We start from the raw sequence: 17,323 nt of genomic DNA on the forward strand, positions 1-17,323 counted from the left end.
GCTGGGACTCAAGCGAAGGGTGGACCACAACCAGAACATGTGTCCTGGTTCACATGTCACATTGTTTAAACCATAGCTAAAGTATGCAGTGTGCGTATGCACCAGTATCTCAGCCAGTTAAGCAACAGATCATCGAGGCTACAGATGAGGAAATTTCCTGCTTTGGGCTTCTCTCTTTTTTGCAATCGTTTTGTTTAAAGTCCTCGTGAAAATTCAACAGTAATTTTAGTGTGACTCTCTGCACATGTTTGCAGGCCATTTTGCTTCGTCTATACATTTTTGCCAAGCAGTTTCCCCTAACAGAATGCATGTTACCATGTTATTTTTGTTAATACAGTGGAACCTCGGTTTTTGAGCATTTTAGAAGTCGAACGTTTCAGCTTTCGAATGCTGAAAACCTGGAAGTAACTGCTTCAGTTTTCAAACAATTTTCAGAGCCGAACGTACCACGTGGCTTCCATTTTGAGTTTCCCTATTGTATTAAGGCTTCCGCTTTTAGTTTTCAGTTTTCAAATGTTTCGGAAGTCGAACGGTCTTCAGGAATGCATTACGGTCAAAAACCAAGCTTCCACTGTACCTCAGAATATTTGTACACATACATAGCTGGAGAACTGCATTGCAAAATTCCAAATTTCAAAGGAAAGCTATGTTTCGGCCCCCATATTCTTTTGGAACGTGTGGATTATGAGGGCTCATCTTCAAATGTGAACTTAATTGATTTCATACACTATCCAAACATAGGTTCTTCGTTTTTTCTCCTTCTCTCCGAACAAGCCAGGAGCTGTACCCAAGGGTTGTTCTTGGTTGACCTCTTGTGGTTTGTTGAGAGTGTGAGGTGATCACCAGCCTGGGTTTGGATTTATTGTTAAGGCAATGCATGATGGCTTGACTCCAGGAAGCATACTGTAGCAGGAGCATGAGAGGAGCAAAGCATCCATGATTTGGGCAGCTTTGCACGAATCATAGTTTGACATAACTATGGCTTGAAATGATGTGTGAATGCGTCAATGACTTCTGAGCAGCGTTTATTTCATTTAAGACCATTAGCCTGGCAGCCAGAAAATGCAAACAGATTGTGTCTTGCAATGCAGTTTAAAAATATGATTTGTCCTATTCAATATGAATCTTCTTTAATATTGTGCATCACTTAAAAAACAACAATACCATAAATTGATTGAGGAGGGGGAGTGGATGAATAATCATAGAGTTGGAAGGGACCCTGAGGGTCATCTAGTCCAACCCCCTGCAATGCAGGAATCAAATAAGGAAATTATTTTTGCTCCATCACATCTTCCACTGCCACAAACACACAGCAGGTTGAGAGAAAATCCCTTTGTTTGTTTGTTTGTTTATCTGATTAGTTGTTTGTCATCCAAAGGGTCTCCAAACGACTTCCATTGAAAAGAAAATATGCGTACAATTGTACCTTGGGTTACATACGCTTCAGGTTACAGACTCCGCTAACCCAGAAATAGTGCTTCAGGTTAAGAACTTTGCTTCAGAATGAGAACAGAAATCGGGTTCCGGCGGCACGGCAGCAGCAGGAGGCCCCATTAGCTAAAGTGGTGCTTCAGGTTAAGAACAGTTTCAGGTTAAGTACGGACCTCCGGAATGAATTAAGTACTTAACCTGAGGTACCACTGTATATGCATTATGCCATAGAAAGGGGGAGGGAATCAGATAACACATCAATATGCCATACAACATATTGGGAAGACAAAAACAAAACACCCTCCAAAAAGGAATAATAGAAAACATTAGCTGGTTGTCATCCGTCTGCCTCGGGAGACAATGGCGGAACACGGCTTTGCAGATGAATTCAAACAGTTGAAAGGTTACAGTGCCTGCCAAAGAAAACTGGCAGTACGCAAATAATCATCAGCTAGGATCAAGTAACTGGTCTTTCCTTTTCACGAAGGATAAACATCACCAATGTCTGTTTTGCAGCTCCGACAACACAGATCAGGCACTGAGATGAATCCCACTTGCTGCCCTTATAGCAGTCTTCATGGCTGAGTCGATCCAAGCGTGCGGGTGGGTTGTGTACTCTCCGGCGAAGTACACTCTCCCTTCATTCTGTTTCAAAGCCTCGAAAAGCTGGGTGAACTGGTATGGAGTGGGTTGAGCAAAGGCCCCCATGGAAAACTTGTCTAGGGCCCACTTCTGTACAACGTGCCGGTTGCAGACGGATCTGAGGTAAGACTTGGAGACGTTGTGGATTTCCGACAGGTCATCCATCACCACGTCAACGCACTTTTCCTCGCTGAGGGGAACGAAGAAGTCGGCGTCATCATTGAACGTGTAAGAGGCCAGGAGTACCCCAAGGCCACTAGGGAAGACATGGTTTGGGTAATAGATCATTCGGGATGGGCGGTCCGTGATCGACTTCCCACCTCGGATCCCGTCTTTCTCCCAAAACCTGTCTGTGCAGGCCAAGGCGATTTTGGTAGAGCTTGCGTAATGAAAAGAACGCAGAGCGCGAGCCTTGGGGTGGGAAAGAAGAGGCTGGTATTTGATGAGCCGAGCGGCTTTCGCCGTCACCGTGACGATGACGTAGTCGGCGGTCAGACTCGACAAGGTTCCTTTGCCCCGCTTGCGGTAGAACACCCTCACTTTCTTGCCGGTGCTAAGTATTTTCTCGACACTGCAGCTTAGACGGATTGTCCCGGGCATTTCCCGGCAGAAGCCGTTGGGGAGCTGGTCAAATCCTCCTGTGATTTCCTCAAAACTTGGGGAGGTAGAAGGAGGAAACAGGAGCAGAAAAAGAAAGGAAAGGAAAAGTCATTGAACAGGGTGAGCAACCCAAGCAAAATATGCTCCCTGCAACATTTATATTTCCCAAGAGCAAAATGGCATATTATTATTCTCTGGTTCCTACAGTTACTAAGGCATATAATGATGGTATCCAGAGCAGCACAGCCATCACATTTCACTGCTGATTTTCCCCTCGCTGTGCCGCTTATCTTTATGTGTTTCTCTGGCCCTCCTTTGTGACACCTCCAGCCTTTTTACCTCAAGTTGCAATGGTTGGCCCAGTAAGGGGTACACGGTAGACCAAAAGGCAACCTATTCTTCCCTTCCTCCCTGATTCCTTCTCATTTAGTAACTACTTATTGAGAAAGCAGCTTATTTCATCTCAGGTTTTACTTCCTTCATGCTTCTTTTCCAAGTTGAGTTAGCATGTCCTAGAGTTAACTTCTTGGCTCCATCTTGGCTCCATGTAAAGCCTAAGAATGACTTTGTGCGCCATGAGTAATAACCTTAAGTTTTCGTTATAAGGTAAAAGTAAAGGTACCCCTGCTCATACGGGCCAGTCTTGCCAGACTCTAGGGTTGTGTGCTCATCTCACTCTATAGGCCGGGAGCCAGCGCTGTCCGCAGACACTTCCGGGTCACGGGGCCAGCGTGACAAGCTGCATCTGACGAGCCAGTGCAGCACACGGAACGCCGTTTACCTTCCTGCTGGTAAGCGGTCCCTATTTATCTACTTGCACCCAGGGGTGCTTTCTAACTGCTAGGTTGGCAGCGCTGGGACCGAACGACGGGAGCGCACCCCGCCGCGGGGATTCGAACCGCCGACCATGCGATCGGCAAGCCCTAGGCGCTGAGGTTTTACCCACAGCGCCACCCGCGTCCCTTAAGTTTTTGTTATACTTTCCGGCTACTTCTTTCTGCACACCCCTGCAGTGCAGTGGTACCTTGGGTTAAGAACTTAATTCGTTCCAGAGGTCCGTTCTTAACTTGAAACTGTTCTTAACCTGAAGCACCACTTTAGCTAACGGGTTCTCCTGCTGCCACCGCCACACGATTTCTGTTCTCATCCTGAGATAAAGTTCTTAACCCAAGGTACTATTTCAGGGTTAGCGGAGTCTGTAACCTGAAGCGTATGTAACCCAAGGTACCACTGTATATATTTACCAAACTTCCAACAGGACCAAGACATTTTGCCACCTGAGGCAAAGGGCAAGACGTTGCCCCTCCAATGCTATTCCAAGATCGTGTCTGCTACCATTCTGTGCTTGGAAGCTGACTGAACTGGCAGTGGACCAACCCCTACACCTGAAGGAAGCAAACTGGCTTAGAAGCCATAGTGTAGGCTGTGTGACATGCACAACTCTGTCCTCCAACAGCTTGTATCTGCCACCTAAGGCAGCCACCTCACTTTGCCTAGCAATAGGGCCGGCAGTACAGTGGTACCTCGGTTTTCGAAAGTCTCCGTTGATCAACATTTCAGTTTTCGAAGGCTGTGAACCCAGAAGTAAATGCTTCTGTTTTTGAACACTTTTCAGATGGAGAACATGCCACAGGGCTTCCGTATTGAGTTTTCCGTATTGAGGCTTTTGTATTGAGTTTTCGGTTTTCAAAAGTTTCAGAACTTGAATGGTCTTCCGGAATGGATTATGTTCGAAAACCAAGTTACCACTGTAGTGGCACCTGCACTGTAGAACACCCTCCCATCAGATGTCAAGGAAATAAACAACTATCTGACTTTTAGAAGACATCTGAAGGCAGCCCTGTTTAGGGAAGTTTTTAATGTTTGATTAATTTTTGGGGGGGCTTTATTATTATTATTATTATTATTATTATTATTATTATTATTATTATTATTATTAATATTCTGTTGGGAGCCGCCCAGAGTGGATGGGGAAACCCAGCCAGATGGGCAGGGTATGTATAAATAAATAAATAAATAAATAAATAAATAAATAAATAAATGATAATAATAATCTACAGATCTTCTTCCAAATGCATATATTAGGAGAAAAGCGCAGTTAAATTTTCACAAGGACTTAATAACTAAATAAATCTGCAAACTGAAGTGGAGATGTGGACAACCAAATTTATAATATAATAATAATTTATTCTTTGTACCCCACCCATCCAACTGGGTCGACCCAGCCCGTCTGGGCGGCTTTCAGCATATATGAAAACATAATAGAACATTAAGCCTTTAAAATCTTCCTTTTACAGAGCTGCCTTCGGATGCTATATAAGTACTCATCTCCTTAACCTCTGAGGGGAGGGAATTTCACAGGGTGGGTGGCACTACCGAGAAGGCCCTCTGCCTGATTCCCTGTAACCTCACTTCTCACGGTGAGGGAACCACCAGAAGGCCCTCGGTGCTGGACCTCAGTGTCCGGGCTGAACAATGGGGGTGGAGACGCTCCTTCAGGTTGGAATAACGAGAAACCAAAACTCCATCCAACTCAGTTACATTATTAATGAAGCTGATACAATATCCCCTCCCTTTTACCTGTCATCGTCATAGAAGGTCACATAGTCCATAGCAGAATCAATAAATGAAGTGTAGAATCCACCTTCTTCGTTCAAGAGGTCACCAATCATATCTACTGCTCCCTTGCTCAGATTTCCTTCTTTAATTAAATATTCCTGTTTGGAGGAAATGGGGGCAGGGATTAGCTAGAGAAAGGCTAGTTAAAATACACATGCTTCCTTATTTGAGCTAGACAGTCATACCTCAGGTTATAGCCGCTTCAGGTTGCGTTTTTTCGGGTTGCGGACTACCGAAATCCGGAAGTACCGGAACGGGTTACTTCCGGGTTTCAGCAGTCACGCATGTGGAGAAGCGCTAAATCACGCTTTGTGCATGCGCAGAAGCACCGAATCGAAACCTGCGCATACGCAGGCACGCAAGGGAGGGTTGAGAATGCTGTGAGTTGTGAATGTGCATCCCGCACGGATCACGTTCGCAACCTGAGCGTCCACTGTAGCTAATTTATCCGCAAACATAGTCCAACAGCATGGTCACAGATTCCCTATTCCTGTTTTGTCTTCTGCATCCAATTTTCCAACCAGCCAAAGATTCTATGGGTCTAAGCAAACACAATGGCTGTACAGTGGTACCTCAGGTTACATACGCTTCAGGTTACATATGCTTCAGGTTACAGACTCCGCTAACCCAGAAATAGTACCTCGGGTTAAGAGCTTTGCTTCAGGATGAGAACAGAAATTGTGCTCTGGTGGCGTGGCAGCAGCAGGAGGCCCCATTAGCTAAAGTGGTGCTTCAGGTTAAGAACAGTTTCAGGTTAAGTACGGACCTCTGGAACGAATTAAGTACTTAACCCAAGGTACCACTGTATTTTCACTGTTAGTGCAAATGCACAGGCTGTCAGAGCCTGCCCATGTCCACTAACGTGATAAGAGGATAGCTCCATTGATTTAGTGTGTACCTGAACGTGCTATCAGGTGGCCCACTTTACAGAGGACAGTCTTTGATTCAAAAGGCTGTTTAGTTCAAGTTCTGTTTAACGTTAATGAACCATTAAGACAGAGAACAAGCAGGCAAAGTTCAGCCATCAACCGTCCGCACTGGTAACTCATACAAAAGTTTTATACAAGGGCGACAATCCAGATCAAAGTAAAAATACTGCAGACAAGCAAAGGCCCACTTTGCCTACCTTGACGGAATATGAGTCGTATTTTTCCTTCAAAATCGTGCAGTTTTTTGTTACCTGCATGGTAAACATAAATATTGTTACTGGATCAGAAATGCCCATTTGAAACCTTCCTCACCAGCCTGAAAACATTCATTCAGTATTCGGTTAAGAAAAAACACTCTGGTCACATTTGAAGATTTATTAATTGATTCTTATGTTAACTGATATGCTCTGACGAAATTATATTATGGGAGTTGTCTTATGTGCGATGTGGAGGGCATGGGTTGCTTTATTTGTTTGTTTGTTTTAAGCCCTTCATCATAAAGCCTTGACAATTAAAAGTCACCACCCTCGTCAAAAGACGCAAGGCTTGCGCAACAACGGGTGAGCAAAATGAATCCATGCAACAGAGGAACACAGTGCGAAACCGACAAAGAAGCTTTGCGAAAAGCGTGAAGAGAAAAGAAAGAAAAGATGGGAAGGGCAGACTATAGTCTGACGTGCCTTTGCTAATAAAGGTAAAGGGACCCCTGACCATTAGGTCCAGTCGTGGCCGACTCTGGGGTTGCAGCGCTCATCTTGCTTTATTGGCCGAGGGAGCCTGCGTACAGCTTCCAGGTCATGTGGCCAGCATGACTAAGCCGCTTCTGGTGAACCAGAGCAGCGCATGGAAACACCGTTTACCTTCCCGCAGGAGCGGTACCTATTTATCTACTTGCACTTTTACGTGCTTTCGAACTGCTAGGTTGGCAGGAGCAGGGACCGAGCAACGGGAGCTCACCCTGTTGCAGGGATTCGAACTGCCGACCTTCTGATAGGCAAGTCCTAGGCTCTGTGGTTTAACCCACAGCACCACCCACGTCCCTCAGCGCCACCTGCGTCCCTGCCTTTGCCAATAGAAAGGCCTTAATTCCCCCCCCCCCCGAAAAAAAGCTTGTACGGTCACAGCCAGGCCGGCCAGCCTCCCTGTGAAGGGCATTCCCTCCCCCCAATAAAAAATTGTAGCACCACCATGGGAAGGCCTTTGTAGAAGCATAGTGTTTATCTGCTAAAGGGTGTAACCAGTTCCACTGCCAAACTGAATACCTGCTGCAGATAACCACAAGCAGGGAGAGGCAGCGTCAGTCAGCAGGGTAGCGTGGCAGTGGTTACCTGGCTTCCCAACGTTGGGAGGGCCAAAGTGTTGTGGAACTAACTCCTTGTAGTGTGGGTGCAGTGGGGTGCATTGGCTCTGTCCTGGACCCCACCAATCTTGCCCTTCTCCCTCTTTGTAACCAGCAGCAGTGCTCGGCATTGGGAAGCCGGGCGAGCGATGCCAGTTTGCTGACCACTACTTGGGAAAATGGCTGCTGAACGCAGGCCCTGCTGCTGGATTTGCCTAGGCATCTGGTTGGCTAGAAACAGGATGCTAGACTGGGCGGGACTTTATAGTCCTATGTGATCGGAAGAGGGTACTTGGAGCCAGGCCTTACCAGAAGACCTTAAGATGCAGGCAAGCTGGTTCATGAACACACAGCCTCTTTACAAAACACCTACCCGATCCAGTGACTCGTGGAAGAGTTTAGAGGCAGATTTTCCTCTCTCATTGGGAGCCACTTCGTATCCAAACAGCTTGGCATTTTCCTCCACCGCAGACACTTTTTCCTTTCTATTTCTAATGAAATACCAGGCATTCTTATCCGTCTGAACAAATGGGTTTAACGTAAGGTTGAATTTCTTAATATATTCACGAACAATTCTGCGGAGGAAAGGAGTAAGAAAGGCCTTTTTAAAAAAGTATATGTGTAAAATAATATAACAGGACATGAGACTTTCATATTCAGGGATGTTAACAAGGCTGCGAAGCATTCATTACACACCTACAGATCAGATGGGAGGATAATGCCAGATAGGAACGAAAGGCTGAACATATTTTGTTATGGCCAAGAATGCAGCAGGTCTTGTAGGGTCACTTCCTGTCAGGGAACTGCTATCGACTCAGGGGCAAGAGGGGAAAGGGCGGATGGATTACAGAGAGCCCCCAAAGATCATGGGAAGCAGCACTTCCTCAGCGGAGGAAGGAAGCCACGCCTCTAGTGAGGAGGAGATGCAGGGCTCGGAGGAGGCAAGGCGGTGCCAGGACACCTTGCCTGAGCAAAGCAGGGAGGAGGGAGGTTTCCTGTTACCCCAGCCTTCCTTGCGCAGTAGGCTTTCGCGCAGAGAGGGGAGGCGTAGACTGGGGATCAAGAGACTGCTGGGGAAGATTTAAGGACCGCCCACTCTCAGATTCTGCCAGTGAATGAGCAAGACATGGAACAGAGGCGCTCTGCATTGTAAAGGTTTTTAGCACCAACAATAAAGCTTTAGAACAGACCAGTGAGGCATCTTGCCTGATTGCTCTCGAGCAACCACCTGATAGACTTAACACTTCCCCTTCCCAAGTCTGCTCTCTAGGCAGATGCCTACTCAAAACTAAAAAAAAATCACACCAAGTGCTAATTCCAGGAAATGGGAAGGAGGGTACAAGGTAAAATGAAGTACAGTGGTGCCCCGCAAAACGAACGCCTCACAAGACGGAAAACCCGCTAGACGAAAGGGTTTTCCGTTTTGGAGGCGCGTCGCAAAACGAATTTCCCTATGGGCTTGCTTCGCAAGACGAAAATGTCTTGTGAGTTCCTGCGGGTTTTTTCCCCTTCCCCCCCTTTTTCTAAGCAGCTAAGCCGCTTATCAGCTGATCCGCTAAGGTGATAAGCCGCTAAAAGCCGCTAAACCGCTAATAGCGCTAATCCGCTAAGCTGTCAATGGGCTTGCTTCGCAAGACGAAAAAACTGCTATACGAAGAGCCTCACGGAATGGATTAATTTCGTCTTGCGAGGCACCACTGTACTTCATCCGCAGATGTTTCTAAAACAGAATGAGTTTTGTGCATGATGGGCAACAAGCCTTTTGCCTTACTTCTGTGCTTTGGGCAGACGCATGGGTCCCATATCCATGTACCAGTCTTTCTCACGATAGGTCTTTATCCGACCCCCAATGCGGTCACTGGCTTCCAGAATCTGAACCTAGGAACAAATGCATTGTCGCTGTTTATGCTTCACTTCCTTACCGATTGCTGCTCCAGAAACAAACAAGCACACCTACATTTTGGGGATCCTTAGGCTTGGACTGTCATGGGGGCCCCTTCACAACCAGAAACAAGGTTGGGGCAACCACTTTCTTGAGTGGGGTTGTTCCACGACAGATCACCACACCTTTATAAGATTTGTGTTACGGACTCCCAAACTTTGGGATTGTTGAAATACATACAACAAAAATAATGAATTTGAGTTGTCCAACTCAAATGGGGTCTAGTAGACCCAAAAGGGATGCAGGTAGCGCTGTGGTCTAAACCACCGAACTTCTTGGGCTTTCCGATCAGAAGGTTGGCAGTTCGAATCCGCACAACAGAGTGAGCTCCCGTTGCTTTGTCCCAGCTCCTGCCAACCTAGCAGTTCATTTTTTTTAATTATAAATTTTATTAGTATTTTCCACACAACACGAAAAATATTGAAAAATAACAATACACAAAACACAAAAACCGACATTCAAAAAACCCCCACAAATCCATATCTTACAAGTTAACAATATGAACACTAAAAAAGAAAAACAAACTTCGACTTCCACCAATCCTACAGCACCTCTTTTACCTCTCATTGTGTTTTCCTGTTTTCCTTATCATCTCTACCCTAGCATCCAGATATAAATCCCTCTTTCTTATCCTTTTGCTTCACAAGGTTATTCCAGACTCAGCCAGATTTCTGTCCTCGAAACCTTGGCTTTTAAGGTATTCATTTAGACGCTCCCATTCCTTTTTCACTTCACTTTTTGGTTTTTGTCTTATTATATCTGTCTATTTGGCTAATTCTAAATATTCTGAAAGGCCAACTTAGCAGTTCAAAAGCACACCAGTGCAAGTTGATAAATAGGTACTGCTGCGGCAGGAAGGTAAACAGCGTTTCCATGCGCTCTAGTTTCCGTCACGGTATCCCGTTGTGCCAGAAGTGGTTTAGTCATGCTGGCCACGTGACCCGGAAAGCTGTCTGTGGACAAACACCGGCTCCCTCAGCCTGAAAGCGAGATGAGTGCTGCACCCCATAGTCGTTTTTGACTGGACCTAACCCTCCAGGGGTCCTTTACCTTTTTACCTAGATAACCCCTAAAAATTAAGCAACGTGGACTAAAGTAACATCTGGGACCCCTCTGAGATTAAGAGCCCCGAAGCTTAACCTTCATTAGTTTCATAGTAGATCGGCCCCTGCAAGCATGGATGTGAGAAACATAACTATATAGGAGGGGCAATAGCTTCAATATATGGGGCAAGATGCACAGTTCAAACCTTGGCACCTACAATTAAGGGTCTCAAATCGCAGGTGAAAGAGCTGTTCTGCAGAACCACTCATTTTAGACCCACCCCCCTTCTTCCTCCTTTTTGTCAAGATTAAAGACCTGTGTTTCTCAGATTGCAGACCTATGCATGGCTAAAGGTAAAGGTAAAGGGACCCCTGACCATTAGGTCCAGTCATGGCCGACTCTGGGATTGCGGCACTCATCTCACTTTATTGGCCGAGGGAGCTGGCGTACAGCTTCCGGGTCATGTGGCCAGGATGACTAAGCCACTTCTGGCGAACCAGAGCAGCGCACGGAAATGCCATTTACCTTCCCGCTGGAGCAGTACCTATTTATCTACTTGCATTTTGACGTGCTTTCAAACTGCTAGGTTGGCAGGAGCAGGGACTGAGCAACGGGAGCTCACCCTGTCGTGGGGATTCGAACCGCCGACCTTCTGATCAGCAAGTCCTAGGCTCTGTGGTTTAACCCACAGCGCCACCCGCGTCCCTATGAATGGCTACTAAGAAGTAAATCCACTTGACTCCAAGGAAAGTGTACACAGGATTGCAACCTTTGTTAGTACAATTACCTGATGTCCCGCATCTTTCAGCAATTTGGCAGCAGTGAGCCCGCTTATTCCTGCCCCAACAATCACAATGGTCTTTGGATTTGAAGCCTTTCCCAGCCCATTTCTGGCAACATTTAACAGCTCCTCATAGTCGGGATCCTCGAAACACTTCATCCATTCCTCGCGGTCCTCAGCGTGATTTGGGGAAACCAAGGCTATCACGAGCAGCAGGAACGGGAAAAGTGCTAGAAAACAAGAAATGATTGAACAGGAACTATATATATAAAAAGGAGAGTGAATTCAGAAATGACATCTGACGCCCTTTTAAAATGTGTTCTTTTAATTGGGTTGCTTTTGTTTTTATTATGTATTTTGTGTTTTTATATTGTGAATTTATGTTGTGAACCACCCTGAGACCCGTGAGCAGTGCTTTTTTACTCAGGGTACGCATACCTCTAAACATTTTGTGAATCTTTGTACTTTTGTCCATTTACTGTATTTATTTTTCCCAATTTGAACTATAAAATGGTGATTTTTTTGAGTCAAAAATAAGAGTACCCCTAAACATTTTTTTAGAAAAAAAAGCACTGCCTGTGAGTATAGGGCAGTATACAGATAATAATAATAAATAATAATAATAATGCATGAAAAATGCAAATTTGGGTTGATTTGTTTGAGTCATGCATTTTGGCACCTTCCAATTTTGAATTCTCTAGAAATCACTGAAATAACCACTTAGTGCTTGACCCCCCAACTGGGTGGAAACCTGGTCCCTATTTTCTTTTAAATTGTCTATGTTACAAATAGGGCCAGAGAAATATTACTGTAGTCTCTTCTCACAACAGAATCAGATGTAGTAACTGCAGGACTTTTTTTCATCCGGAACTCAGTTCCGGCACCTCTCAGGTGGGTGCCATTGCCATTATAAGAGAACAAGGGAGGTGTTCAGTGTGAGTTCCAGCACCTCTTTTTCTAGAAAAACAGCACTGATTAACTGTATAGCTGTCCTTGGCCAAAATGAAGACACAGAACTAGATATTGCCTCCCAATAGTTCTTCTTCGCTTTACTGCAGCTGCTACCATGTGCGAAAGCTCCAAGTCTCCTCCAAACTTCCCTGTTTCCCTGCCTGCTTTGACTTATGTCAGAAAGCATTCCTTTTCACAAAGATGATGAAGAAAGGTATTAAAAAGATGAAGACAAAGGCATCGTTACAATTAAGACGACACTTACAAAAAAAAAAATGAATTCAAAGAAGAACTTTGTAAGCAGTATGTCTGAAAGAGCATCTCCACCCCCATCGTTCTGCCCGGACACTGAGGTCCAGTGCCAAGGGCCTTCTGGCGGTTCCCTCACTGCGAGAAGCCAAGTTACAGGGAACCAGGCAGAGGGCCTTCTTGGTAGTGGCGCCCGCCCTGTGGAACGCCCTCCCACCAGACGTCAAAGAGAACAAGAACTACCAGACTTTTAGAGGACATCTGAAGGCAGCCCTGTTTAGGGAAGCTTTTAATGTTTGATGTATTACAGTATTTTAATATTTTTTTGGAAGCCGGCCACAGTGGCTGGGGAAGCCCAGCCAGATGGGTGGGGTAGAAATAATAAATTATTATTATTATTAAGCAAGGGATCAAGGAAGAGATGGTGGATCCATCTCCTTGTCCTTCTCACATTGGGCATCAGATACCAGCCTTGGTGCCCACTCAACGCTATTGGACTCCAACACCCATCATCCCCCACCAGCATGGCCAATGCTCAGTTGTAGTCCAACAATATCTAGAGGGCACCAGATTGGAAAAGGATGTCATATACCTTAATCATCCCCAACAGAGGTTTGTCCAAGGTTTCCATAAGGGATAGTCAACATATGGCTCTAGCCAGCTGACTCTGTTGCTATGAAGTTACTACAGTAACAGCAACAGAAAGTAGGTAGCCGTGTTGGTCTGACACAGTCGAAATATATAAAAAATAATAAAAGAGCCAGTGTGGTGTAGTGGTTAAGAGCGGTAGACTCCTAATCTGGGGAACCGGGTTCGTGTCTCCGCTCCTCCACGTGCAGCTGCTGGGTGACCTTGGGCCAGTCACACTTCTGTGAAGTCTCTCAGCCCCACTCACCTCACAGAGTGCTTGTTGTGGGGGAGGAAGGGAAAGGAGAATGTTAGCCGCTTTGAGACTCCTTAAAAGGGAGTGAAAGACGGGATATCAAATCCAAATCCAAATCCAAAAATGTCCAGTAGCACCTTAGAGACCAACTAAGTTTGTTCTTGGCATATGAAAAGCAATTGTAATGAACAGATTGTGCTAGTAGGACTGCAAGAAGTTCCGTAAGGAGGACTACTTGAAATATTGCAAGAAAGACTATGAAGAGAATTATTAGTTAATGATAATTAAAAGTAATAGAGAAATTAAGAAATGCAGAACAAGTGATAAAGAATGGAAAATCTTCAGAGGCTGTTGATGGCAGTCTAAAATATTGTATAAGATAAGAAGTTATGTTAAATAATAGTTGGAAATGATACGTTTAAAAAAACACTAATAAAAATATATTTTTTAGAAAGCTTGTTCTTGGTATAAGCTTTCATGTATATGAAACCTCGTACCCAGAACAAACTTAGTTGGTCTCTAAGGTGCTACTGGACATTTTTTTTTATTTTTTATATATTTCAGCAACAGAAGAGGAGGAGGAGGAGGAAGAGGAGAAGAAGAAGAAGAAGAAGACATTATAAAGTTAAAAACGAATCAGAATTAGAGCATAGCCATAACTTGATGTCCCAGAGGACACTTGCATCCTAAAATTTCTATGAGAAAATGAAAGACTTACAGAATTGGTCCATGTTCTGATAGGTAGTGTAAGGATGGCAAGTGAATGCTCTTATTTTATAGCCAGAATGTGGCAGGCTATGAGCCAATAGTGATTCAGAAACCTCTTTGGTGACCAGCCTCTCAAAGGGCAATTCCCAAACACACCTATCTGGTAAAGGTCACCTGAAGCACAGTACACGCAACCGAGACGGATGGCACAATCTAGTTGCATATCTTCTAAGAAAGTACCTTTAAAAAACACCTTAGGGGTGCGGGAAAGACACACAAAGCTTGATCTGGAATACTTAAAAGTGAGGCCAAGAAGATCTCACCTTTTGCCCAATGGGTTTTATAGGATATCCTGTAAGATTTTTAAGGGTCTAATAAAACTTGAGTTGGAAGCAAGAAAAGCAATGACCTCAGTCCGATATAGTCAATCTTTCTACAACTACAGGAAGGCAAATGTCCGAGATTACAGCATAATTTGATCCCTAGCAGCTATCTAGCAACCCCGATATTTACTGACTGATTAGAAGACATTAGGTCAGATTAGACTGGACTCAGGTCAGGTTATAAAATATTTTACACACACACACTAAGGTTACCAGATGTCCCCATTTCCTGGGGACAGCCCCCAGATTTACAAATCAGTCCCCTGACAAAATCCATCTATTTAGGAGGAAGTTGAAAAGTGTCACGGGATTCATTGAAAAAAATCTGGTAACCTTACACACATACACACACACACATTGAAATATATGAAATTAAAATATCCTACAGTGAAGACAAGGAGCAGTGTTGGATGGTAATAAACCAAGATAGTGTTGGACTAGGACCTGGGAGACCAGGGTTCAAATCTCCACTTGGCTATGAAGCTTAATATCTGTCTTTGGGTCAGACACTGCCTCTCAGCCTAGCTTACCTCGCAGGGTTATTGTGGGGGTTAAATGAGGAGGGGGAGAACCACGTAGGCCGCCTTGAGCTCTTTGGAGAAGAAGTTGAGATATAAATGCGTTAATTAAGTAAATAACCACCTAATCCAAGAGCTCCTCGCCTCTAAGGTCAAATATGGCTAAAAAGGTAAAGGTAAAGGGACCCCTGACCATTAGGTACAGTCACAGACAACTGTGGGGTTGTGGCGCTCATCTCGCTTTGTTGGCCAAGAGAGCCGGCATACAGCTTCCAGGTCATGTGGCCAGCATGACTAAGCTGCTTCTGGCGAACCAGAGCAGTGCATGGAAACGCCGTTTACCTTCCCGCCGGAGCGGTACCTATTTATCTACTTTCACTTTGACATGCTTTCAAACTGCTAGGTTGGCAGGAGCAGGGACCGAGCAACGGGAGCTCACCCCGTCGCGGGGATTCGAACCGCCAACCTTCTGATCAGCAAGCCTTAGGCTCTGTGGTTTAACCCCCAGCGCCACCCACATCCCAAATATGGCTAGCCCTAAGCAAATTCTTTGGCCAAGCCCAATGCAAGAAAAGTGCCAGTGGTGTCGCAAGGCTCCCAATCAGGAAGAGGAAGGAAGCGTATTTCAAGGCGATTGTGCCATTGGGACTGCACAGTTGGGACTTGAGACCTAGTGCCTCAAGGCAAAAGAAAGCGATAACATGGTATCCACATAAAAGGCTGCTGACGGTAAAGAAAGTAGGGGCAAAAGCAGCATTTTAAGAAGCAGGACTCAGCGCTTGCAAAACCCAAGAACAACAAAAAGAGCATCAACAGAAGGGCAGGCTAAAGTAGTTCAGGCACTAGAGCAGGGGTCCTCATACTTTTTAAACAGGGGGCCAGTTCACTGTCCCTCAGATACTGTTGGGAGCCGGACTATAGTTTGAAAAACATATGAATTCCTATGCACACTGCACACAGTGTCGGAGCTTCATGCTCCGGCACCGGGGGGGGGCGGAGAGCAGGGGGGGGCAGGGCTGGTGCGCGTCCTGGAGGCGTGGTGCGCCGCCCACAGGGGCATGGCACAGGTCCTGGGAGCATGGCACCCAGCACAGGTGGGGGGGCCGCCGCAATGGCACCCCACCGGGATCGCGCTGCCAGGGGCGATGCACTCCGCCCGCACTCCTCTTCCTCCGCCAGTGACTGCACATATTTTATTTGTGGTGCACAAAAAGCAGGGGAAACAATTGTTGTTGTTTAGTCGTTTAGTCGTGTCCGACTCTTCGTGACCCCCTGGACCAGAGCACGCCAGGCACTCCTGTCTTCCACTGCCTCCCACAGTGTGGTCAGACTCATGCTGGTAGCTTCGAGAACACTGTCCAACCATCTCGTCCTCTGTCCTCCCCTTCTCCTTGTGCCCTCCATCTTTCCCAACATCAGGGTCTTTTCCAGGGAGTCTTCTCTTCTCATGAGGTGGCCAAAGTATTAGAGCCTCAGCTTCAGGATCTGTCCTTCCAGTGAGCACTCAGGACTGATTTCCTTCAGAATGGAGAGGTTTGATCTTCTTGCATGGGACTCTCAAGTGTCTCCTCCAGCACCATAATTCAAAACCATCAATTCTTTGGCAATCAGCCTTCTTTATGGTCCAGCTCTCACTTCCATACATCACTACTGGGGAAACCATAGCTTTAACTATACCGACCTTTGTTGGCAAGGTGATGTCTTTGCTTTTTAAGATGCTGTCTAGGTTTGTCATTACTTTCCTCCCAAGTCTTTAATTTCGTGACTGCTGTCACCATCTCCAGTGAAAATCACTACTGGGAAAACCATGGATTTAACCATACGGACCTAGACGGAACTATACGGGGAAACAATACAATATTTAAAATGAAGAACGATTTTAATCAACATATACTTATAAGTATTTCAGTGGGAAGTATGGACCTGTTTTGGCTAATGAGGTGGTCAATAACAAGAGTGTCTCTGAGAAGGTGGCCCCTCCACACACGGCTCCCTCCCATCTCGAGAAAGATGGAACAGCAGTCAGATAGAAGAAAGGAGGGCAGAAACAAGAGAGATGGATAGATAAACGCGATTCTCTCTCACACACACACCAAAGTTGATCAGCTGCTGCTGTGACCTACATAGTGACTAAAGGAAAGAATAGGACACCAAATTGCGAACAGGTGTCACAACTACTGGCAACATTGAGTAAACTTACTGGAATGGGTGGGCAAGGAAGATGACAAATGGACTGAGGGAAGTTGAAGGAGGCCAGTTCCTAGAACCCTGGCCCATTCCTATAAGGAAAAAACCTGCCTTTCC

The 17,323-nt window shown here is 45.6% G+C and overlaps 1 protein-coding gene across 2 annotated transcripts; it reads right to left on the reverse strand.

The window, feature by feature from the left end:
- Window positions 1-1,008: 1,008 nt before the first annotated feature.
- LOC309364794 (L-amino-acid oxidase-like) lies at window positions 1,009-16,994 on the reverse strand. Of its 2 annotated transcripts, none has more exons than XM_081902705.1 (7): window positions 16,943-16,994; window positions 11,334-11,557; window positions 9,332-9,438; window positions 7,934-8,135; window positions 6,419-6,472; window positions 5,254-5,390; window positions 1,009-2,728 (listed from the first exon to the last, which is right to left on the reverse strand). In XM_081902705.1, exons 2-7 carry the CDS (start codon window positions 11,484-11,486, stop codon window positions 1,963-1,965), a joined length of 1,419 nt encoding a protein of 472 aa, XP_081758831.1. In that variant the 5' UTR covers window positions 11,487-11,557; window positions 16,943-16,994; the 3' UTR covers window positions 1,009-1,962. The 2 variants fall into 2 exon arrangements, with proteins under 2 accessions (XP_081758831.1, XP_081758830.1); XM_081902704.1 differs by lacking the exon at window positions 16,943-16,994 and adding an exon at window positions 14,129-14,143.
- Between the last annotated feature and the right edge of the window lie 329 nt (window positions 16,995-17,323).

This window comes from Podarcis melisellensis, assembly GCF_964234715.1.
Source record: "Podarcis melisellensis genome assembly, chromosome: 2".
Classification (NCBI taxonomy): Eukaryota; Metazoa; Chordata; class Lepidosauria; order Squamata; family Lacertidae; genus Podarcis; species Podarcis melisellensis.

Bases quoted from the DNA above. Each gene is read 5' to 3' on its own strand.
- LOC309364794 (XM_081902704.1), bottom strand. The intron at 8,136-9,331 runs GTAAGGCAAAAG...TTTCCTCCGCAG, and splicing joins CGTCTGCCCAAAGCACAGAA to AATTGTTCGTGAATATATTA. The intron at 6,473-7,933 runs GTAGGTGTTTTG...TTTACCATGCAG, and splicing joins TCCACGAGTCACTGGATCGG to GTAACAAAAAACTGCACGAT.